Raw genomic sequence first — 25,343 nt, forward strand, 5'->3', positions numbered from 1 at the left:
GCTTTTTACAATCGGTTCTTTGCGTTCTGAAGGTCCTCCATAGTTTACAGGGAGACACCTGTGTTACTATGGTCTTCACCACGGGCTACAAGGGGGGTCTCTACAACTGAGTCCTTCCCCTGCTTCCGTGGGGTCCCTCCCACAGGAGACAGTCCTTGATAAACCTCTCCAGCGTGAGTCCATCCACTTCTCGGGCAACAGTTCATTTCAATCTGTGGCCCCATGGACGACTTCCCCAAGGAGGTGCAGTCCTCCATGGATTGAGCTGTACCGACGTGGATCTCCCAAGGGGGAACCACAGAGTCCTACCCGGAAAGCAACTGCTCTGGCGTGGGCTTCCCTTTTCATGGGCCACAGGTCTCCAGTAGGACTTTGCTCCATTTTGGGCCTCCCACAGGGGTCACAGCCTCCTTCATGTATTTTCCTGCACTTCAATGGTTCTTTATGGGCTGCAGGGGCTTCAGCTCTAAGTCTTTGCCCTGCTTCTGGTGGAGGGGGGATAAGGCCCCCCCCTTTTCCCCCTGCCTCCAGCTGCACCGAGTTTTGGTGACTGCTTTTTCTCCCGGACTGGAATTTCTTCTGCGCAACAACCTTCTCTTCCTCTGCATCTTAAATATGTTATCACAGAAGCGCATTCCATTGGCTCAGTCTTAGCCAGCAACAGGAAATCCCTCCTGGAACTGACTACCATTGGCTTCTCATAGGACAGTGAAAGCTTCTAGCAGCTTCCAACAGAAGCCACCCTATAGCCCCCCTCTGCTCCAAAACCCAGCTACAGGTTAAACCCATGACAAACCCTATCCCCCATTTCATATCGAATTTTCTAAATTCTTTAAGTTTGTTTAGGCTCCCTTTCAAGACAGACCTTCATTCTGTTTAAGAACATTTGCACCCCAGGCCTGAACAAGATACCATCATAGTCAGAGCAACCTTCAAGCCTGGAACCTTGGAGAAGCTCCAAAGACAGTACGTACTGTGAAGAAGAGGAAGATGAGGAAGAAAGGGGTCTTAGGACCTCTGACTCGATTTCCGGGGAGGCGTGCTGGGGGTCAGATCTGCGGCAGGTGGTTCTCGGATCAGACCATAAATTGTGGAACCCCTGGACACAGGTTGCTTGCTCCATTTGTACTCCTTGCGCCAGAAGGACTTCATTAAAGACCTGCTCTATATCTTATCTCTATATTAAATTTGCCTGGAGTTTTTTTGGCTCCCGATCTTAAGGTAACAACTCTTTCAATTCTCTCCCCAGTCCTGCTGGTGGAGGAGTGAGCAAGTGACTGTGTGGTGCTTAGTTGCTGGCTGGGGTTAAACCACTACAGATGGAAAAGAGGTTTCCCATGGATTTATGAGCTAATTACCTAGTGGCACTCTGTGACCTACTGTGAGACAGTGATTTGGGGACTGGTTAAAATAATACCCTTGAGGAAGAAACAGCACAGATAACTGAAGCCAGGTAACACCTGAAAAGCGAATTTAAGCAATATAAAGAGTTAAGCACAAAATGTAGAAGCAAGCTTTAGCAAGGCACATAGAATTCAGCATTAGGAAAGCGGAGACAATAAATTCACTGAGGTACAGGTCACTCTGACACAGGAGAACATAAACATGAACAGAAAATGCTAGTACACACAAAAAGAGACATATGGAGAGGAAACCAAAGAGATAAAGAGAGGGACATGCCAAGAAATTAGGTATTGGTGCCAAATACCGAAACTCTCTGCCAAATTCATAAGGAAGCTACCCAAATTAGGGAAGGTTCAAAAGTTTAGGAGGATGATGATGAAAAGGACATGAGGTTCATGATGAAGGAAGACCGGAACTCCCACCGAAGTTCTCCCCAAATTAAGGACCACGCCTCTAACTCCGCCTCAACTCCACCTGTTATGAATATTAAAAGTAGATGTTGCAATGTAATGAATATTCATAATATATGATGTAATTGCTTAGCAAAAAGTGTATAAAAGTTGGATTGTGTGTTTCTCGAGTTGGAGCAGTTTGTCCAGGGCGACCTGGCTGCTCCCCGGCCGTGAAATAAATACCTCCTGCTTATAGACTGAAATTCTGTCTCTGAGCAGTTTCTCCGCGCCTTGTTTTGGGGCATAAATTGGCATCATAACTAACCTGAGGCTACACAGCAGCTGCAGGGGTTATTTCAACCTTGAGGCTGCAGTAGCAGCCAGGTAGTCTCTGTTGCAGAGTTACTCTGTGTCTACAAAGCAAAATTCCATCTACATTAGTGCTAGGACTTTTTTCCTCACAGACTGAGTAGTAACAGCCAGTTTCATACCTAAAAGGTGTCTTTATGGCTTCACAGTTGAGTTGATATATATAAAATGTGAAGATTAGATTATTCATTTAAGCTTGTTTAAAGGAAAAAATTAACACATTCCAGTAGAATGGTAAAAATAAGACGACAAATAGCACATCAGGAAATTCCATTTAGTAGTTGACTTTAACGCAAAAGGGAGGTTTTCTTATTTTTTAATGTGAAGAAATTGTGATGACAAGAAGTACAGTGGCATACTGTTCTATTTATCTTAAATATGGTGAAGGAGAGGGAAAATCCTAGGTTGTTTAATTCAGCATGACAGTTCATTATTAGATTACTGATTACAGATTTAAATTTAGGTCAAGATGTAAAACTCCAGCTGGCTCATGGGATTGGCTATGAGTTTTACTTTAATATATAGATAAAGAGTTCTTTAATACCTCGAGATAGCGTCAAGAGAATAAGCCACGGGCTTGTTCCCAAGGAATTTCTTTATTAATTTAGGGGAGCAAACAAGGGGACTTGGCCAAAGTTCAAAAGGACACCACAAAAGCTAGACAAAATGTTCCACCACAATACTGACTCAGCATATACTATTAATCCACAACGCTCAAGTCAAGATCCAATAAATCCACAACACTTAAATCAAAATCCAATCCCTCCAGCTCCTAACCACCCCAAGCATCAAGAAAGGAACAAAGAAAGAGAGGCAGAGGAATCAAGAAGGGAGAAGGAGAAAGAGGGAGAGATAGCTACCACTGAAGCCTTGTAGAAGACCACCTCTCACAAGTTAAAGTGTCAGGGCTGCGACATGAGGCAAACATATGCCTGTGGCTTTATCTGCTCTGGTCCCTATGGCCAACCCCTCCAGGTGGGGTGTCTGACCCAACAGCTGCTCTGGGGTTCCTGGCCAGGGCGAGGGGCAGTGTCTTCACTGTCCCTGACAATCTGAGCTGGGTTAGGGGCTGCAGGAGGTGTGGTGTGTTATAGTTTTCCTGGGCTGTTTGTGACTGACAGTTATTCCGGGGCTTCCCCATGTGGGTTCCAGGGGCCTGCCATGAAGAATATGATGCCACCCCACCTCCATGAGGTTTGACCCATCCCTTCTCCTTCCACACACATACATGCACACTCCCCACAAGTTGGTTCTGACCCAATAATAACTAATCTGGTGTCTAATACAAGAAGACAGAGATCTACTTTGCTCTCTGCTTGTCCACACATCCATTTCTGACTTTCGTATATGCTTCAGACTGGAGCAACTATAGTAGACTGATGTCTTATAGAACTGCAGAGGATCAACAGGACTTGTACCCCCATAAAAATGATTCTCTTAAAAAACAAGAGGTTTCTGCTGTTTGAATAGGAATAACAGTTCTGGCTGGCTTGGCAATGGACCCACCACAGGCCAAAGCTGAGCCAATCAGCAAAGTTGGTGGTGCCTGCATGAAAACATATTTAAGAAAGGGCAGAAAACACTGCACAGGCAGAGGAGAAGAGAAAAAGAGAGTGAGAAGCAGCAGTTCAAACACCCAGGTCAGAGAAGGAGGAAAAAGAAAGAGAAGGTGCTCCAGGCACCAGAGTAGATATTCCCCTGCAACCTGTGGAAGAAACCATGACAGATCAGGCATTCCCCTGGAATGGAGAAAAGTGTGAGAAGGAAGAAGTGGCAGAAAGTGTTGTTGTGGGTTAACCCTGGTAGACAGATATAAGCACCACACAGTTGCTTGCTCACTCCTCCCCCACAGTGGGACGGGGGAAGAGGAAAGGAAGAATAAAACCAAGAAAACTTGGAGGCCAAGATAAAACAGGCAAATAATAAGTGAAGAGGGAAGAAAATAAAGGTGATACAAAAACAATCATGCATATGTGGGTAGATTGATGTCAAACCAGTTCCTGAGAAAAAGATGGATAACCCACCTAAAGTCCATTCTTTTCCCTTTTATTGTTGAACATGACATTATATGATATAGAATATCTCTTTGGTTAGTTCAGGTCATCTGCCCAGTTGTTTTCCCTCCCAGCCTATTGTGCAACCCCTTTTCCCCCAAGCTATTCACTGGGAGGACAGCGATGTCAGGGGTTTAGAGATGTAAAGAGGACTGATAGTATTTGCAACAGAATTTACCATAGAAACTCCATATAGTTGAGCCAAGTGATTTAAAGGGACTAACCAAATTTCTACTACCATAGAAATTACATATAGATGAGACAAGTGATTGTCATGGGTTTACTTGTTCTAAAAAGCAAACTGGAATTTTCTTTCCCCTGCTGCAGTGTGGGGGAGGGATGTTGAATGGGGAGGACAGTTTTCTGCCTTGGGTGATTGACCTACACAAAGGAGATGGCTGGCAGAACTACATTCCAGGCTGATAGCCCTCTCTAAGGCTGGGGGGGGATGAGGAGTTTTTCTCCCCTCCTCTCCTTGGAAAGTGGCACTTCACTTTTTACCTTAATGGGGGCAAGGTGTGTGCTGGAAAAGCTCTGAGGCCGTTTTGCTCTCAACCTGGTCATCTGACTGTTCTCTGGCCTCGGCTTGCCTGCAGTCTGCCCTGTTGCCAGCCAGACCTGCTCAAATTTCATCGGAGAGTTTGTGCTCGGCGAGGAACGGGGGGAGTGCGGACCAAAGCCAGCCATAGACATCATGAGTTTTGTCGGAAAGAAACTGCCCTCTTTTTCTCTTTTCCCCTTCCCCCCCTCAGTGGAGGGGGGAAATCTCCATTTTCGGCTTCTCCCGCACACCAGGGCCCCATGTGGTGACAGTCGGGGCCCAAAAGTGCCCCCTGCTGGCCAACACTGAGCAACTGCAGGCTCTGCTCCTCCAGTGATCCAACAGCGCCTCTACTGACTGTAACCCCCATCCGCTCTGCCATGCTTGGGACAGGTAGAGGAGTCACGATTAAAGGAGTGAAGCTAAGCCTGGAAAATGGGGGATTGGGTGGGACGTGAGTTTTTAGGTTTTATTTTTGTTTCTCATTACACAAACTTTTTTTGTCCCCTGCTTGCTGAGCAGGGAGATGTGAGCAGGTGCGTATTTGACTGTTAGCCAGGGTCAATCCACCACACACCAGCTAGTGAGATTTCTTTCTGACAGCACAAAAATCTAACAGAACTTTTCATTATAAAGAAATTATTTTCTTTTTCTTTTCAGGTACCATGATCAACAGGATGTTACAAGCAACTTCCTTGGAGCAATGTGGTTGATTTCAATAACATTTCTATCCATTGGATATGGTGACATGGTACCTAATACATACTGTGGGAAAGGGGTCTGTTTACTCACTGGAATCATGGTGAGTATTTCAGAATTTATTTACCTAATATGAGATTAGGTTTGTTGAAATTAATGTCCAAACTCATGGTAGTCAGAAATATTTATTTGATAACTTTTACTTGTACCATTCCATGGTGTCTCATTCCATGGTAATGGAATGTAAGGCTTTCATCCTCTGTAGGTGGAATGAAGAGCTGCGTAATAAAATACAGAGAAACAATTCCACCCTGATGCCATTCTCAGCTTCAAAATCTCAATAGTCTTTCATTCAATGTTAGTATATCACATCTTCTTGACTGTCTTTCGAGATGTGTAATTGGACCACTTCTAATAACAAACCTACAGCTCTGATATTTTCTTCTTAATGAAGTTACTTGCAGATGTAGAATTGTGATGGTGGCTAGTCTCCTAAAGTGTTTAGCTTGTGCATAGTTTCCTCCATTGTTTCCTATGTCTAATAACGTATGGTCCATAGTTGTCAATTGCTTTAAGTGGATTTATGCAGTGCATTTTTCATTATAAGAGTTTTCTGTTACGATTGATTTCATTGTTAGACCATACATATTCAGTACTTCATATCTAATTTCAAACCGCTCTCCATCATCTTCCAACAGTCCTGGCTCTCTGGGAAGGTCCCAAATGATTGGAGGTTGGCGAATGTCACCCCAATCCACAAAAAAGGCTGCAAGCAGGACCCTGGCAACTACAGGTCTGTCAGCCTGACCTCAGTGCCTGGCAGGGTTATGGAACAGATCATCCTGAGTGCAATCACACAGCACCTTCAGGATGGACAAGGGATTAGACCCAGCCAGCATGGGTTTAGGAGGGGCAGGTCCTGTCTGACCAACCTGATCTCTTTTTACGATCAGGTGACCCACCTGGTGGATGAGGGGAAGGCTGTGGATGTGGTCTATCTGGACTTCAGCAAGGCCTTTGACACTGTCTCCCATAATATACTCCTGGAAAAGCTGGTAGCCCATGGCTTGGACAAGTGTATCCTCTCCTGGATTAGGAGCTGGCTGGAGGGTCGGACCCAGAGAGTGCTGGTGAATGGAGCTGCATCCAGCTGGCGGCCGGTCACTAGTGGTGTTCCCCAGGGATCAGTGTTGGGCCCAGTCCTGTTTAACATCTTTATTGATGATTTAGATGAGGGGATTGAGTGTATCATCAGCAAATTTGCTGATGACACTAAATTGGGAGGGAGTGTCGACCTGCTGGAAGGCAGGAGGGCTCTGCAGAGGAATCTGGATAGACTTGAGAGATGGGCTGATTCCAATGGGATGAAGTTCAATAAAGCCAAGTGCCGGGTCCTGCACTTTGGCCACAACAACCCCATGCAGCGCTACAGGCTGGGCACAGAGTGGCTGGAGAGCAGCCAGGAAGAAAGGGACCTGGGGGTACTAATTGACAGGAAGCTCAACATGAGCCAACAGTGTGCCCAGGTGGCCAAGAAGGCCAGTGGGATCTTGTCCTGTATCAAAAATAGTGTGGCCAGCAGGAGCAGGGAAGTGATCCTTCCCCTGTACTCTGCGTTGGTGAGGCCACACCTTGAGTATTGTGTTCAGTTCTGGGCCCCTCAGTTCAGAAAGGATATTGAGGTGCTGGAGCGGGTCCAGAGAAGAGCAACAAGGCTGGTGAAGGGACTGGAGCATAAGTCCTATGGGGAGAGGCTGAGGCAGCTGGGGTTGTTTAGCCTGGAGAAGAGGAGGCTCAGAGGTGACCTCATCACCGTCTATAACTACCTGAAGGGAAGTTCTAGCCAGGTGGGGGTTGGTCTCTTCTCTCAGGCACTCAGCAACAGGACAAGGGGGCACGGGCTTAAGCTCCGCCAGGGGAAATTTAAGTTGGATATCAGGAGAAAATTCTTTACAGAGAGAGTGATCAGGCATTGGAATGGGCTGCCCAGAGAGGTGGTGGATTCACCATCCCTGGAGATTTTTAAACGCAGATTGGACGTGGCACTGAGTGCCATGATCTAGTAAATGGACTGGATTTGGACCAAGGGTTGGACTCGATGATCTCGGAGGTCTTTTCCAACCCCATCGATTCTATGATTCTATGATTCTATGATTCTATGATTCGATTTTTTTGTGTTGTAGTATTTTATCCCGGTTAGATAGGGAGTAGGGCAATAAATCGTAATGGAAATTTCTGCATGTTTACAATAAATTAGAAGCAAAAAACCTCCTGATCCTGCCACTTTTATTTGTATCAAGCTCCAGTGTAAATTTCCCTGTGAGTGAGAAGTTCAGGATGGACATCATACATAATATATATGACAGTAAGATCCATTGATCATAAAAGTAATGCAGCTTCAATATCTGCCTTCTATTAAAAGAGGCATATTGGGATTATGGCTGAAAACAAATGGTGGCAAGAAGTTTCTCTTTTTGAGCAGATGTTTTAGTAAATCTGTTGTTTATAAAAGTATGTACTTTATGTTCAGAGAGTAAAACATTTTTGTAATGTTGAAGACTTTTTTTCCAAATGCTTCTTTTTTATTTTTTAACATCTGACAGGTTTCAGGTCATTGACCTTTATTGAGAAAGCCTTCCAGTAAATTTTGGTAGTGTCAAATGCATATATCTTTAAATACACAGTTTACAATCTGGTGAAAATACAGGTGGAAAGCACAGGGATTACTCAGAAGGCTTTTCTAAAGGCTGTTGACTAAACTCATATCTGCTGTCTTCTGGGGTATTTGTCTTTGTTCTTCATTCTGAGCTGGATTTTGATGCCAGATAGAATAAAAAGTGGTCATAAGTTCATTAGAAAAAGAAGAGAACATGCAGCATATATTGATTGCCACAGGGATGTGCAGAACCCTGTTATAATTCTTTCCTTCTTTCCAAACATTGTTCAGAAATAAGAAGCAAATGCTTCAAAATGCAGATATTAGATCATTATCCTTCCTCATTATCATCTCTGACTACATCCTTGACAACAGATCTCTTGACAACAGCTAAATTCTAGATTAACTTACCTTGAATTTTTATTCAAAACAAATTGTTCATCATTCTTGGCGTTTTCAGTATGAAAAAAATTACTTAACAGAAATCTCAGAATTTCCAAGCCCTGCAGAAGTGCAATGAAAATGTTAGTATTGATACCAATAATCCATGAGTTTCACACTGCTATTGGATTTATATTGATGCAAATGACAGCAGCATCTCAACTGGTCTTAAAATTTTAATGGTTGTGGGTTGGCTGTATGATTTTATTGTGATGAAAACAAGGTAAAAATAAAATATCAGAAACAGTCTCCAGATTACTGAAGTTTTTTCTATGCGCTCATGAATGAACCACACAGAAGGTGAAATTCTAATCTGTATTTTTCATTTTGCTTATGACAGTACCATTTGAAATCAGGTATAAAATTATTTACAGCATCTGTTTCCATTGCTTTAGTGAAAAGCTACAGTAGGGGTTAGTATATACTGATTACATACATAGCATTTCTTTTTCACAACTGAAACAAGATCCCTTTGAAAATTAGGTTTGTAAAAGGTACAGATGATATTCACCTTCATGTCTTTGATTGTTTTTTATGATTAAAAATTCTGCAGCTACATTTGAAGTGGTAAGACTCCAAACACTCGGTAATACTTACATAGTCAGGATTGCATGAGGAGTTTGGGATAAATACCTCCAGAGACAGAAAACAGTCTTAACAAAAAAGGAGTCAGGTACTAGGTGTCTGACAGTAGTTAAAACAGTAATGAAAATCTGACCCATAATTAAATTTTAAAGGACATCAGCAATATGGCTTTGGCAAGCTGACATATTTGAGAAGAAAATTATGAAGCAATGTAAAAATTTGGATGTTGAAATTACTACTTTTTCTTTGGTAAAGGATCTGAAATATATGAAGTGTGAAACAGTGAACATATCAATGAATATACCCTCCTGCCTAAACTCCAAGATCAAAGTTCATAGCTCTTAAATAGGATTCTTTAAAAACAGTTATTTTTCTAAAACTTTTATAGTAACTAATTCACATTTATTGTGGAAAAGATGTGATTTCAAGAGGAAAAATTTAATTCCCTACCATCTAAAGTAGCAAGTAGATTACTGTGATTAATACCCAATACCACTGAATTTTTGCTTTTTGATAAGGCCCCTGTTAAAAAGTATAGAAGGGAAAATAAATAGAAATACTTACAAATACACGTTTAAGTTCAGGGAAACATCTATAAATGACTGGTTACAAGAGTGGTTACACAGATCATTAAAAAGTTAATAATGGCTTTGCAGAACTGGTGTCCCAAGGACTCTCTTTTGTGTCTTGACCCCATAGAAGGGAGGGAGTCCAGGTATATCCTGGCTCTCTTCCCACTTTTGACTCAGGAATTGGTTTCTGTGGGACGGAAATTGAACTGTTCAGGCTAAACCCTACATTGTGCTTCTGCCAGGGAAGTAGACTTTTTGCAGTCTGCTTATGGCATCAAGTTGTGCTGGCTATTAAAATTGAAGCTATTGCCGTCTTGCGACACTGGTTCAAGTGGCATGTTTTAAATTTTTGTGGAAAATGTAAAAAACTTTGTATATTATTCTGATGATACTAAAAGAAAATTAGCAGTTGAGAATCATTAAGAGTAATCTAGAAAAGAAGTCTAAGTAATGTATTAGAAAAGTTAAAATAAGAAAAAATAAAACTGTGAATCATTTGTATTTGTGCTGAAAGATGAGCCAGTGGGGAATAAAGCTGGCCTGGTTGAGCAGGGAGCTTTCACTGGAACTCAGGGGGAAAAAAAGAGGATGTATCACCTTTGGAAAAAGGGGCAAGCAACTCAGGAAGTGTTTAAAGATGTCATTAGGTCATGCAGAAGGAAAATTAGAGAGGCAAAAGCTCAGTTAGAACTTAATGTGGCCACTTCTGTAAAGGATAATAAAAAGTGTTTTTATAAATACACTCCTAACAAAAGGAGGGTCAAGGAAAACCCCCATTCTTTATTGGACACAGGGGGGTAAGACAGTTTAAATGATTGCATGATCCAGTTTGAGGATACAAAACTGAATACTTTATTTGACACAACTCTTGATTTATATAGGGTTCTGGGAAAGGGGGACATGCATTCCATCGATAGGTGGGGTTAAAGGTCTGGGGAGATATTTCTCTTCAAACAGATAAACAGATATTTCTTTATCACAATTACAGCAGGAGATGGGGTAGGCAAGGTGGTAAAAGGATTTTCATGGAGACAGCAAGTCTGCCCAATTAAAAGATAGTATAAAAATATCAGGTGGTATATGTAAACAAGTTTTCCTTGTCTGTGTTTAAATTCCATGGTTTCTGGCTAAGATAATTTCTTATCTCTGCAGTGTCATCTGCCCCAACAACTCCCCTTTTCTTGTTTTCAAGCTGCAAGCTTGAAACCTCCACGAAACTCCGATTAATCATACGCTGTATACAGGATAGTAAACAGGGAATACAGAGCATAATACAAAGAAATACAAACAAGCCCATTTATATTACTATAAATGCTTTCTTTAACCAAGGTCCTATACTAAAAATATTGAACCAACTAAACAAACTATCTAAGCCTTGATCATTATTTTCTTTGAGCTGAGTTGAAAGTTTCTTCAACTTATCAATACTTTGTTGTATTGATTCTGAATTATCGCTGAGATTCATACAACAAAGTCCTTCAAATTCTTTATACCCATGTGCATGAACTAATAACAAAAAATCAATAGCTGCTCTATTTTGCAAGGTTGCTTTTCTTACTGAGTCTACATCGGTTAATAAGGCACTAATAGCTGAGCTGGTGGCATTAGCTTCTTTTGCAAGCCAACGGCCAAGTCTATCTAAGGAAGTCAGGGCATGTGCAGTTCCTATGCCTGATATGAGGCTGGTAAAAACTCTCTTTGCTGGGCCCCAAAAGTAGACATTAAAATTACAGTCTAGAGCATATTGGTCCACAAATCTTTTGCTTCTGCTGCATAAGGGTCTATCTGCGGGTAATTTGCTGGGGTTAAATGGTGTTAACTTTCAAATGTACAAGGCCCACCCTCTACCTTACCAGGGATGCCTCTCCAGACTCTTTGTTCACAAATTAAAAATAATCCATCAGGCAAGCCAATCGGATGTGGCTCAGATTTAATGGTAGTTGGGCTGGGTAGTTTACACCAAAGCTGTCATTTTGATAAGCTCCTGGAGGAGACACATCAACTGCCAGTGGATTTTCTGAATGCGGATCAGTAGGGTAAAAATGAAAACAAAAGGGGGCAGTTAAGCTGCCCATTAGATCTATTTCTTGAGGTTCTATGGGGAGGGTAGGAAAGAAATCTTTGTATTCTCCCTTTGGCTGTTTCCCTCTTTGCCCTGATGTATCTGTACATTCTGTCAAGGGTGTATTGTAAGTGTTATGGTAAGAACAATGAGGTATATATGTATTTAAGAAGGCCATCCATTGTTTCTTGGAGAGTGGTAGGCCTACCGTGCGAAATGGATCTGATGGAGTAGTTACAGACAGGCACAGCGTGTCAGTTCCAGTCGTGTTGGCGAGGGTCACCCAGATGTTCTGTTGGCTGGGGATGGTCCAGTCAGGAGGTGTTCCTGTCACTAGGAAGATGGCGCAAGATATGGCTGCAAAAAATGCGAAGGTACCCATTGTGGTCCTCGATCTGTGGAAATACAAGCATAACCTTTTCCCCAGGTTATCAATGGGTGAGGACCTTGCCAATGCCCTGTGCTCAGGTCTTTAAACAAAACTTCAGCTTTACCTTCCGTCAGGTTGTGTGCTGGAATAAAGTGGCATTGAGCTGGGGCAGAGTCCCCAACTAAATGGTCTAAAAAATTAAGTACATATGCTTTATTTAAACACTCCTGAGGAGTCAACCCTGCACTCTCCCTTTTCTGTTTTTGTAGCATTTCTTTGAGTGTACGATGTGCATGCTTGATTACTGCTTGTCCAGTAGGAGAACATGGGATTCCTGTAACATGCTCAATGTCCCATTGGGCAAAGAACTCAGGGGTTCGGGCAGATACATAGGAAGGTCCATTATCAGTTTTAACCTGTTTGGGAACACCCCTATGAGCAAAGGCTGTAAGGAAATGGTGTTGAACATCACAACTCCTTTCACCAGAATGAGCTGTGGCAACTAAAAATCCAGAAAAGGTGTCAATAGAGACATGTACCCATTTTAATCTGCCAAAAGATGGTACATGTGTAACATCTGTTTGCCACACTTGAAGTGGTTCTAGCCCTCAGGGATTAACTCCTTCTAGAGTTAAGGCGGTGATTTGCTGACAATCTGGGCAGGATGAAATGATAGACTGGGCTTGGTCGAATGTAAGGCCGAACTATTTTTTCAAAGCCTTCGCATTCTGGTGGAAAAAGTTGTGTGACAATTTAGCTTGTTCAAACAATTGGGGTACTATTACAGGTCCTGCAAGCGCATCAGCATGCCAGTTGCCCTCTGTCACTGGTCCGGGCAATGCGGTGTGAGAAGGCACATGCACTATAAAAAATGGAGACTGTCTGTCTGTTGTTAACCACAAACATTAGCCTTTGAAATAATGCAAACAGAGGTTTGTTACTTATTTCTTTGAGATAGGAATGTTCAATGCGCTGGACAATGCCAACCACATATTGAGAGGCTTTAACTATGTTAAGAGAGCCCTGAAACAGCTTTAGGGCACGGACAACTGCAGGTAATTCCACAAGTTGTGGTGACCCGACTACACAGTGTATATCATTTTGCCATACACCATCTTGTTGCCATACCACTGCAGCTTTTCCAGTGCATCCAGAGCCATCAGTAAACACAGTTTGAGCATCCGATAAGGGGATTGGGGACCAATGCGATTTCAGCTTCAAGGGCAAGTGGTTTAGTTGCTGTAAAAAAGAACAGGCAGGTAAGTGAATACTCAGTTGCCCATTATAATTGATTATGGCAGTCTGAAAATCCAAACTGGCTTTTTCTAGTCATTTCAAGTTTTCTGTTGTTAAAGGCAAGTATATTGTGTGTGGGTCACACCCTGCAAGTTCCCAACATCGAAACCATCCTTTCTGGAGAATTCGTGAAATCATTTCTGCTCAAGTCATTACAGTTTTTGGAAATTGATGTGCTAGAAAGACCCATTCCCACAAGCAAAAATCAGAATTGTCTTTAAACAGTTGACCCAAAAGTCCAAAAGGCTGAGCAGGTCCCATTAGGACAACTAAAACTGCTGGTTCATCTAAAAGGCGACGATTGCCTTGACAAGAGTTCAGTTTTTGTTCCACAGCATGCAAGGAAGCCATTGCTTCTGGTGTTAACTGTCAAGGAGAAGTTAAGTCTGGGCATCCCTTTAAGAGGGTAAACAACCAGTGCAATTCATCTGTAGTAATGCCTAACACAGGTCGTAACCAACTGATAACCCCCAGTAATTTCTGCAGGTCATTAAGGGTTTGTATGGATGTTTTTAAGGAAACATATTGTGGTTGAATTGCTGTTTGTGTTATTTTCCACCCTAAATAATGCCAAGGGGCATCTTGCTGGATTTTCTCTGGTGCTATTTTTAGACCATAGGTAGTGACTGCTGTGATTATGGTTTTCAGCACTAGTTGTGTCAGTTCTGTTGTAGCCGCACAGACCAAAATATTGTCCATATAGTGGTAAATGTAGGCTTCTGGATACTGTTGATGTACAGGCGATAATGTTGTGGCTACATATAATTGACATATGGTTGGACTGTTTCTCATTCCTTGAGGCAACATTTTCCAGTGATAACGAGCATAAGGTTCGCTGGCATTTAAAGTTGGCACAGAAAAGGCAAATTGCTTTGCATCATTAGGATGTAAAGGAATTGTAAAAAAACAGTCTTTCAAATCGATGATAACTAGTGGCCAATTCTGGGGTAACATAGATGGAGAGGGGAGACCTGGTTGCAGGGCTCCTGTGGGTTCAATAATATTGTTAATGTATCTTAAATCATGCAGTAAGAGCCACCTGCCATTCTTTTTCTGAATCACAAAAATGGGGGAATTCCAGGGACTGGTCGTAGGGCATATATGCCCTGCATCGAGCTGTTCCTTAACAAGCAATTGAAGTTGTCGCAGCTTGTCCTCTGGAAGAGGCCACTGTTCCACCCAGACAGGCTGTTCTGTTTGCCAAATTAGAGTGGGGACTAGTTGCAGCTCAGTGGCCTTTAGGACAAATTTGTGCTGAGTCCGATTCCCCATTGTCCCAAAGCATCTCGACCTCACAGGGTAAGGGATATATTTAAAACATAAGGATGAACTGTTGCCAAGCGACCTTCAGGACTGGTAATTAAAATTGAGTGCAGACTCTGCTTTGGTATTGTTACCCCTCCAAACTCCCTCACAGCTTTGTCTGGCTCAATGAGTGCCCAAGGGGGGGCCACACACAGGAAGAAATTACAGTTACATCGGCTCTGCTGTCTGCTAATCCGTTAATATGTACTGTCCCCTTTTCCACAATATTAAACAATTGACAGGTTAAAGTCGGGCGTTGAGCAGACAGAGGCTGTGCCCAGGAGATAAAATCATCTAAGGGCACTAAGTTATTTCCCGTTGAACCAAAGCCTTGGTCCCCTCTTATTTGATTACTGGATCCAGGGGGGTAGGCATGAATGAGAATTAACTGAGCAATAAAGGTACCTTTTTCAATACGGCAAGGAGGCATAGGAGTCCAAATCATCATCTTAATCTCTCCCGTATAATCATAGTCGATGATTCCCAGAAGTACAAAAATACCGAGACGAGTTGCTGATGAACGACCGATTAATAATACACTACAGTTATTTCCTGGTGGACTCTGGACCCCTGTTGGAACTACTTGCATGTTAGAACCATGTAGTTTCACTGTTGTTGTGGGGGCCAAATCCACCCCAGTGCTGCCTGAGGTGCTTGCTCGCAGGGAGCTGGCTGGTATGAGTGACTGGGCTGAAACTCGGTGTGCAAGTTTCGAGCTGGCTTCCCGCCAAGCCCCCGAAACCCGACAACAAGGACCCGCCTCCCAGAGAGGGAAGAGAAAAGGAAAAAAAACCAAGCAGCCAAAGCTATAGCAAAAATGTATATATATATATATATATTTTACATATGAGACAGATACACAAAACGAGAATACCACACAGCACAACTCCAGAAATCCCAAACAGCTCCCCAAAAAGGGAAGAGAGAAGGGAGAAGGACAAAAAGGGGCAAGGACCGAGCAAGTCAACCAGCCAACCGAAGGCAAACTAGCAAAGATCTCACCACTTCCCTTCGAACAGGCAGGATGGCTAGACACGGCCCAGGGCTCCCCCCTCACACGTGGTAGATAACAGCAGTCACTGTAGGCCTCGGTTCCAGATAAGCCAGATCGAGACAGGGACCCACCGTTCTCGAACCTCGCCGGAAAGGAAGAGAGCGAGATCCCTCCTGCTGGCTTTATTTATACCTCAAGTTACGTAAAGGAATAGCATGGAATACTTCCGTGATCACTTTTCTAGTTCCTTCCTGGTTACAAGCGGGTCTCCAGGAAGACCTAGAGTGAAACCACCACATTCTCCACCCCTTATTCCATACTATTTCTTTACTCAACACCTATGTCTCACGTTCGCCTACATCCCGCGCATATATATACACATACATATATATATATAGTTCTTGTTGGTCTCTCGGCACAGTTGTCTCGTCATTGGAAAATCAATACCGATGTCAGTTCAGTTCAGTCCAGATCTTTGGTCTCCTCAGTCACAATTACAGTTCTGATTTATGGCTGTTTCATCACTGGACTGTCTCATCACCGAATACCAGCATCAGCTTAGTTCAGGTCTCTCTCTCTCTCATCTGGTGACTGGCTTCCTGTAAAAACACAACTTAGGACATACAATTAGTTTTTCCCCAAGGCTAAATTTCCTTGAGGCACACACTGGATGACTCCATCCTTCCTCATTACCCACCACGTATGTCCTGGCCCTTGAGCAAAGACAATCCCACGAATGGGTTTGTCTTGGCCTGAGGCAGGGGTAACCCAAACAGCTTTCCCTAGCATTCCCCTCAAATGGATTGCTGGAACTTTATCTCCATCAGCAATGTGAAGGGATTCTGCCTGTGCAGGGCCAGCTCGATTGACAGAACCCCTGGTGTTAACTAGCCAGGTAGCCTTGGTTAAGTTTTTGTCCCAGTTTTTATAAGTTCCTTCACCTAATGACTTTAGAGTGGTCTTCAATAGTCCGTTATATCTCTCAACCTTCCCAGCAGCTGGTGCATGATAAGGAATGTGGTACACCCATTCGATACCATGTTCCCTCGCCCAAGTGGTGACTAATTCATTTTTGAAATGAGTCCCGTTGTCTGACTCAATACGTTCTGGGGTCCCGTGTCTCCACAGGACTTGCTTTTCAAGGCCCAGAATGGTATTCCGGGCCGTTGCGTGGGGCACTGAAAAAGTCTCTAACCATCCCGTTGTTGCTTCCACCATGGTAAGTACATAGCACTTACCTTGGCGAGTCTGTGGCAGTTTGATATAATCAACCTGCCATGCCTCTCCATACTTATACTTATCCCATCGTCCACCATACCACAGGGGCTTCAGTCTTTTCGCCTGCTTAATAGCGGCACAAGTCTCACAATCATGGATAACTTCAGAAATTATATCCATGGTTAAATCCACCCCTCAGTCTCGTGCCCATCTGTGGGTGGCATCTCGGCCTTGATGACTGGAAGCATCATGGACCCATCGAGCCAGAAACAACTCTCCCTTCTGCTACCAGTCTAGGTCTACTTGTGACACTCCTATCTGTGCAGCTTGGTCCGCTTCTCTGTTGTTATTATGTTCTTCACTAGCTCGCTTCTTGGACACATGGGCATCTACATGGTGGACTCTCACATTCAGACTCTTTGCTCTTGCAGCAATGTCCTGCCACAAGTCAGCAGCCCAGATGGGTTTTCCTCCACGCCTCCAGTTCATTTTCTTCCATCGGTCTAACCATCCCCATAGGGCATTGGTTATCATCCACGAGTCTGTGTAGAGGTAGAGTCTCGGCCAACCTTCTCGTTCGGCAATGTCCAGGGCCAATTGGACGGCTTTGAGTTCCGCAAATTGACTTGGTGCCACTGTCAAAATTTTGGTTTCTTTGACCATGGGGCAAACTCCATGGTACCTAGTTTCTTAAAATCAGATGGGATTCATCCTTCTGGGAAGAAGAAGAGGACTGTAGCCCATAAGTTAGCAAGGCTGATCAGGAGGGCTTTAAACTAGGTTTGAAGGGGGAAGGGGTTGAAACCGGGCTCTCCAGTGATCAGCCTAAGGATCGAAAGCCTGAGTTAAGAATTAAATCAACAGCCCACCTGAAGTGCATGTACACTAATGCACGCAGTATGGGCAACAAACAAGAGGAGCTGGAAGCCATTGTGCAACAGGAAGGCTATGATGTAGTCGCCATCACAGAAACGTGGTGGGATGACTCGCATGACTGGAGTGTTGCCATGGATGGCTACAAGCTCTTCAGAAAGGACAGGCAGGGTAGGAGAGGTGGAGGGGTGGCTTTATATGTTAGAGAGTCTCTTGACTCTGTTGAACTTGAGATCAGCAACAATAAGGTTGAGTGCCTGTGGACCAGAATCAGGGGGAAGACCAACAAGGTCGACATCATCATAGGTGTCTGTTACAGACCGCCCTACCAGGATGACGAAGGGGATGAAATATTCTTCAAGCAGCTGGCGGATGTCTCGAAATCATCAGCCCTTGTCCTCGTGGGTGACTTTAACCTGCCGGATATCTGCTGGGAGCTCAATACTGCAGAGAAGAGGCAATCTAGGAATTTCCTGGAGCGTATAGAGGACAATTTCCTTCATCAACTGGTAAATGAACCTACCAGGGGTAAGGCCCCGCTAGACCTGTTGTTTACAAACAGAGAAGGGCTGATGGGAGATGTAGTGGTTGAAGGTCGCCTCGGAAATAGTGACCATGAAATAATAAAATTTTCAATACTCAGAGATTCAAGGAGAAACAACAATAAAACCTCTACGCCGGACTTCCAGAGGGCAGATTTTGACCTATTCAGAAGTCTAGTCCAGAGCATACCCTGGGAAACAACCCTTGAAAACAAGGGGGTCCAGGAGGGATGGATGTGCTTCAAGCAGGAAGTTTTGAGTGCACAGGAACAGGCCGTACCGGTGTGCCGAAAGGCAAACTGGCGGGGAAGACAACCAGCTTGGTTAAACAGGGAGATTCTGAAGGAAATCAGGGATAAAAAGAGAGTTTACAGACTGTGGAAGAAAGAACTGGCTACTTACGAAGAATTCAGGAAGACAGCTAGATCATGCAGAAAGAAAATCAGGGATACAAAAGCGCAATTTGAAGTTAAATTAGCCACTTCTGTTAGGGATAACAAAAAGTCCTTCTATAAATACATTAATAACAAAAGGAGGGGCAAAGAAAACCTCCATTCTTTGAGGGACTTGGAGGGAAACATAGTTAATAGAGATGAGGAGAAGGCTGAGGTACTTAACACCTACTTTGCCTCAGTTTTTACCAGTAGGACAGGTGGCCCTCAAGGCAACTGGCCTCTGGAGCTGGTAGACAGAGATAGGAAACCAAATAGTCCCCTTGTATTCCAGGAGGAAATAGTTAGTGACTTACTGAGTCATCTGGATCCTCACAAGTCTATGGGACCAGATGGGATCCACCCTAGGGTAATGAAGGAGCTGGCAGAAGAGCTTGCCAAGCCGCTCTCCATCATCTTCCAACAAACCTGGCTCACTGGGGAGGTCCCATATGACTGGAAGTTGGCAAATATCACCCCAATCCATAAAAAAGGCTGCAAGGCTGACCCGGGTAACTACAGGCCTGTCAGCCTGACCTCGGTGCCTGGCAGAGTTATGGAGCAGATTATCTTGTGTGAAATCACACGGCAGCTACAGGATGGACAAGGGATCAGACCCAGCCAACATGGGTTTAGGAGGGGCAGATCCTGTTTGACCAACCTGATCTCCTTTTACAATCAAGTGACCCAACTGGTGGATGAGGGAAAGGCTGTGGATGTGGTCTATCTGGACTTCAGCAAAGCCTTTGACACTGTCTCCCATAGCATACTCCTGGAAAAACTGACAGCCCACGGCTTGGACAGGGGCACCCTGTGCTGGGTCAGGAACTGGCTCGAGGGCCGGGCCCAGAGAGTGCTGGTGAATGGAGCTGCATCCAGTTGGCGACCGGTCACCAGTGGTGTTCCCCAGGGGTCAGTGCTGGGTCCAGTCCTTTTTAACATCGTTATTGATGATTTAGATGAGGGGATCGAGTCCACCATCAGCAAATTTGCAGATGACACCAAGTTGGGAGGGAGTGTCGACCTGCCGGAAGGCAGGAGGGCTCTGCAGAGGGATCTGGATAGACTGGAGAGATGGGCTGACTCCAATGGGATGAAGTTCAATAAAGCCAAGTGCCGGGTCCTGCACTTTGGCCACAACAACCCCATGCAGCGCTACAGGCTGGGCACAGAGTGGCTGGAGAGCAGCCAGGCGGAAAGGGACTTGGGGGTCCTGATCGACAGGAGGCTGAACATGAGCCAGCAGTGTGCCCAGGTGGCCAAGAAGGCTAATGGCATCCTGGCCTGCATCAGAAACAGTGTGACCAGCAGGAGCAGGGAAGTGATCCTTCCCCTGTACTCTGCATTGGTGAGGCCACACCTTGAGTATTGTGTTCAGCTCTGGGCCCCTCAGTTCAGGAAGGATATTGAGGTGCTGGAGCGGGTCCAGAGAAGAGTAACGAGGCTGGTGAAGGGACTTGAGCACATGTCCTATGAGGAGAGGCTGAGGGAGCTGGGGTTGTTTAGTCTGGAGAAGAGAAGGCTTAGAGGCGACCTCATCACTCTTCAACTACCTGAAGGGAGGTTATAGCCAGGCGGGGGTTGATCTCTTCTCCCAGGCAATCAACAATAGGACAAGGGGACATGGGCTCAAGCTCTGCCAGGGGAGGTTTAGGTTAGATGTTAGGAAGAAATTCTTTACAGAGAGGGTTATCAGGCATTGGAATGGCCTACCCAGAGAGGTGGTGGATTCACCATCCCTGGAGGTTTTTAAAAAGAGATTGGACGTGGCCCTTAGTGCCATGATATAGTAATTGGAGTTGGATCAGGGGTTGGACTTGATGATCTTGGAGGTCTTTTCCAACCCAATCTATTCTATGATTCTATGATTCTATGATTCTATGATTCTATGACTCGCCTTGACCCTCAGCGGTTTCTGCCACTCGTCGGGTGGGATTCCAAACAGCTGCTTTCCACTTCCGGTTCCTTCCTACAATTCGGCAAGAACCATCAGTGAAAAGGGTATAACACCTTTCTTCATCTGGCAGCTGATCAAATGGCGGAGCTTCTTCGGCTCGACTCACTGGCTCTTCTTCTTCTTCTGCCAGACTGAAGTTCCCACCTTCAGGCCAATTGGTTATGATTTCCAAAATGCCAGGGCGATTCGAGTTCCCGATTCGGACACGTTGCGTAATCAAAGCGATCCACTTGCTCCACGTGGCATCGGTGGCATGATGCGTAGGGGGCACCTTCCCTTTGAACATTCAGCTCAAGACTGGTAATCGGGGTGCCAGGAAGAGCTGTGCTTCGGTACCAATTACCTCTGAAGCTGCTCGTATACCTTCATATGCTGCTAAGATTTCCTTTTCCACAGGGGTGTAATTGGCCTCAGAACCTCTGTAGCTTCGGCTCCAGAAACCCAGTGGTCGCCCTCGCGTCTCGCCAGGCACCTTTTGCCAGAGGCTCCAGGAGGGACCTTTATCTCCAGCTGCAGAGTACATTCTTTACATCTGGTCCCATTCTGACTGGTCCAAGAGCCATGACATGTGCAATTTCTTGCTTGATCTGCCTGAAAGCTTGTTGTTGCTCAGGACCCCACTGGAAATTGTTCTTTTTACGGGTCACAATGGGCTACCATCTGCGGGCTTATGACTGAACGCCTCTAAGTCAGAATCCCGCCTAGACGTAGCGATATTTACCCTACTGATGATGTGTTGTTGCAATAGTAATCCTGCTCAGTACGAGAGGAACCGCAGGTTCAGACCCCTGGTGTGTGCGCTTGGCTGAGGAGCCACTGGCGCGAGGCTACCATCTGCGGGTCCTTGAAGTATCCTCTTCTTAAGTAGTCCATACCAAGGATGCAAGGGGCCTCTGGTCCCATCACAATGGGATGCTTTTCCCATTGGTCTCCCATCAAGCTCATGTCCGCCTCTACTACTGACAATTCTTGAGACCCTCCTGTCACTCCAGAAATAGAAACAGTCTCGGTATTCTTGTGCTCCGAAGGCATTAAAGTACACTGGGCTCCAGTATCTGTCAAGGTCTGGTATCTCTGAGGATCCGATGTGCCAGGCCATCGAACCCACACAGCCCAGTAAACTCGGTTATCTTCTTGGTCCCTTTCCTTCTCCTGGCAGAAGGCAGGGCCCCTCTACTGGTCTTGATCAGAGCATTCGTCATCAGAGTTTGACTTTGACTTCTTAGACTTTTTGCCGTTGTCGAAGTGGACCTCCATCTCCTTGTGCCTCGGCAATCGCAGTTTCTCTTCTAAGAAGTCTCCATCTACTACATAGACAACTTTCTTGCCAGTGTCCTTTCGCTTCAGCTCCCTCACTCTAGCTTCAAACTTAGAAGTGGGTTCACCATCCCACTTCTTCATGTTTTCTCCTTTACTACGAAGGTATGCCCATAGTTGGTTACGTGACCGACGCTTAGAGTTCTCTTTCCTTCGACGTGTGAATGACAGGGATCGTGAGCAAGATCGAGACCAGGATCGAGGTCTAGGTCAAGGTCGTCTTTGTCGATCCCGCCGTGATCTTCCCATTGGCCTTTCTTGGTAATCTCTATACCTTCTGTCCTCTCTGTCTCTAAGGTCATCCTCATATCTGGAATATTCATAATCTCTCTCCATTCTTTCCCTATCGTAGGTGCGTTGGTACAGGGGATCGAAGGAGTCTTCCATATTTTCCTCTATGGTTCTTATCCAAGCACACATGGTGTCCACGCTTGGTTCCTCCATCTTTGGATTATATATGGGTATCAAGCAGGAAATATATGGTTTAAGGGCACCTTGAATTACCTTTTTCCACATTGGTTGCGTGCAGGGAACATTCTCAGGAACTTGGATGTCATAATAATCTGGATCAGAATAGATGATCTCCAGCATGGCCAATTCTCGTAGGTATTGGATGCCTTCTTCCGCAGTCCTCCACCTTCTTGAAGGTCTCTTCAGGGACTCCTTAAATGGGTATTTCACTCTCACCGCATGGAGGATTCGGAGCCAAAGACTGGACACCATTTTCTCCCTCCCCATTTCTTGCTCTATCACAGGGTCTTGAGCAATGGATCCCAATTGTCGTGCTTCATCACCTTCAATTACATGACTATCAGCTCCCTTGTCCCAGCATCGCACCAGCCAGGTGAGGACTTCTTCACCAGGCAAGCGCATATAATCTCTCCGTAAATCTCGAAGCTCTCTTGTGGTCAGTGATTGTGTAATTTCACTTTCTCGCATTATTTCTTGTCCATCTCTCCCACGTAGAATCTTTTCCACCTCTCTCTTTACTCTTCCGCTCCTACGTGGGACTGCTCCCACCTCCTCTCTCACGTGGAGGTGGGGTCTGGGCATGCCGTGGGGATAAGCTTCTATATAGTTCATGGCGTGGAAATGGACTTCTAAGCCATTCACGCCGCGGAGATGGACTTCTACGCCGTTCATACCGTGGGGATGGACTCCTACGCCGTTCGCGATACCCCGCGGGTGGAGGTAGTGAGTAATCTTTCGCGTGCTGAGATAAGGGCCTCCTCCTCCAATCATCTACACCTCCAAGAGAAGGTTGGGTCTGGAGGGGTAGGAATAATTCTCCCTCCGATTGAGGGGGATGCTTTGGCCCCTTCTTTGCATCTTTTGTAACACTGAATGTGTAGTCAGGATATAAATCATCAAGCGACAATATAGCACCGGCCGTTTGTACTGTTGCTTTCTTTTCTCTTGATACTGCTCTATATTCCTTTGGGCGTGCCCCTAGTTCTTTTGGACGTGCTCCTTCCCCTGTAGCCATTTCTTCCTCTCTGGCAGCTGCTTCTTCTCTTCCAATCGCTCCTTCCTCAGTCACAGCCACTTCTTCCTCTCTCGCAGTCGCGCCTTCATCTCTTGCTATTGCTCCTTCGCCCGTTGCTGCCACTCCTTCGTCCATTGCGTCTTGTGTGGATTGGATAGGTTCTTCTGTTCCTTCTTCTTCTTCTTCTTCTCTTTCTTCTGTGCGTTCTGGTTGCAGAGATGGGTCCGTAAGTTCCTTGATCTCCCTTACCCACGTCGTCTTCTTAATAGGGGCAACGATGACTTTCCAGTTCTTAGTTTGAGTCCCAGTTCTAGTGGACTTAGTAGAAATGGCATTGACTTTAAGTTGTGTTTGGACCCCAACTTCTGTGGACCTAATAGGGACATCACTGGTTTCAAGTGGCGTGGTTTGGGTTTCTGTGTCGACCTTAACCTTTTGAAGGTGGTCTATGGCAGCTTGATAAGCATTAGCCAGGCCCCAACACAAAGCGGAGAATTGCATATTCGGATCTTTGTAGGAAAAACACCCTTCTGCCAAACAGTGGGCCATCTCACCAGAATCAAACATTTGTTCTGGTGTGAGCTCCCAATTAATGGGGGGTGACACATGTCCTACTAATCTACCGAAATCTCCCCAAACTCCATGCCACCCGGGGACTGGTCTGTCTGCAGCCCTTTCCAAAGTTCCAGCGAATCCCTTTGAGGCGTGATCTTTCCTACAAGAGGGAAAGCAATACAACACCATTCTTCCAAGTTTAAGGAGCACTTCCAGTACCTTTATCAATGACAGTACTGTTGCAACAAAATTTATATAGTAATTAGAGCCAATTCTAACCATGGGGATCTCCTTTACCAAACCTTCGATGTCAAAATTAAAGAATGGAAGCAATTTGTTCCATCCATCCTCAAGGTCTGGACGTCTCCCTATAGGGTAGCCTAAAACAGGTATAAAGATGGCTAGAATTATAAGACAAATTAATGAAACAGCCATTGTTTTTGTTATTATTTCTTCTTGATCCCAAAACAAATCTCTGTTTATATAAACAAAGTTTTTCTTGGCTGCTTTCCCGGACTCTGGCAGTGTTCCCAGACCTGTTCCCAAAACAATAGATTGGTTTGCAAAACAACACCGAGCTTGGCTGTCTTCCCAGAAAATGTTTATCAAAACAAGCCAAACTTAACCAAAATATCCCACTTCTGACACGAAAAACGTTGTGCAAGTTTCGAGCTGGTTTCCCGCCAAGCCCCCGAAACCTGACAAGGACCCGCCTCCCAGAGAGGGAAGAGAAAAGGAAAAAAAAACCAAGCAGCCAAAGCTATAGCAAAAATATATATATATATATAACATATGCGACAGACACACAAAACGAGAATACCACACAGCACAACTCCAGAAATCCCAAACAGCTCCCCAAAAAGGGAAGAGAGAAGGGAGAAGGACAAAAAGGGGCAAGGACCGAGCAAGTCAACCAGCCAACCGAAGGCAAACTAGCAAAGATCTCACCACTTCCCTTCGAACAGGCAGGATGGCTAGACACGGCCCAGGGCTCCCCCCTCACACGTGGTAGATAACAGCAGTCACTGTAGGCCTCGGCTCCAGATAAGCCAGATCGAGACAGGGACCCACCGTTCTCGAACCTCGCCGGAAAGGAAGAGAGCGAGATCCCTCCTGCTGGCTTTATTTATACCTCAAGTTACGTAAAGGAATAGCATGGAATACTTCCGTGATCACTTTTCTAGTTCCTTCCTGGTTACAAACTGGTCTCCAGGAAGGCCTAGA

The 25,343-nt window shown here is 44.9% G+C and overlaps 1 protein-coding gene across 1 annotated transcript in view; it reads left to right on the forward strand.

The window, feature by feature from the left end:
* LOC135405087 (small conductance calcium-activated potassium channel protein 2-like) overlaps positions 1 to 25,343 on the forward strand; it is a 241,834-nt gene that overhangs the window by 63,798 nt on the left and 152,693 nt on the right. The window contains 1 exon segment of the mRNA XM_064639802.1: positions 5,421 to 5,562. Within this exon segment, the coding sequence (XP_064495872.1) occupies positions 5,421 to 5,562 (142 nt within the window).

Source organism: Pseudopipra pipra, chromosome W (genome assembly GCF_036250125.1).
Source record: "Pseudopipra pipra isolate bDixPip1 chromosome W, bDixPip1.hap1, whole genome shotgun sequence".
In the NCBI taxonomy this organism is placed as follows: domain Eukaryota; kingdom Metazoa; phylum Chordata; class Aves; order Passeriformes; family Pipridae; genus Pseudopipra; species Pseudopipra pipra.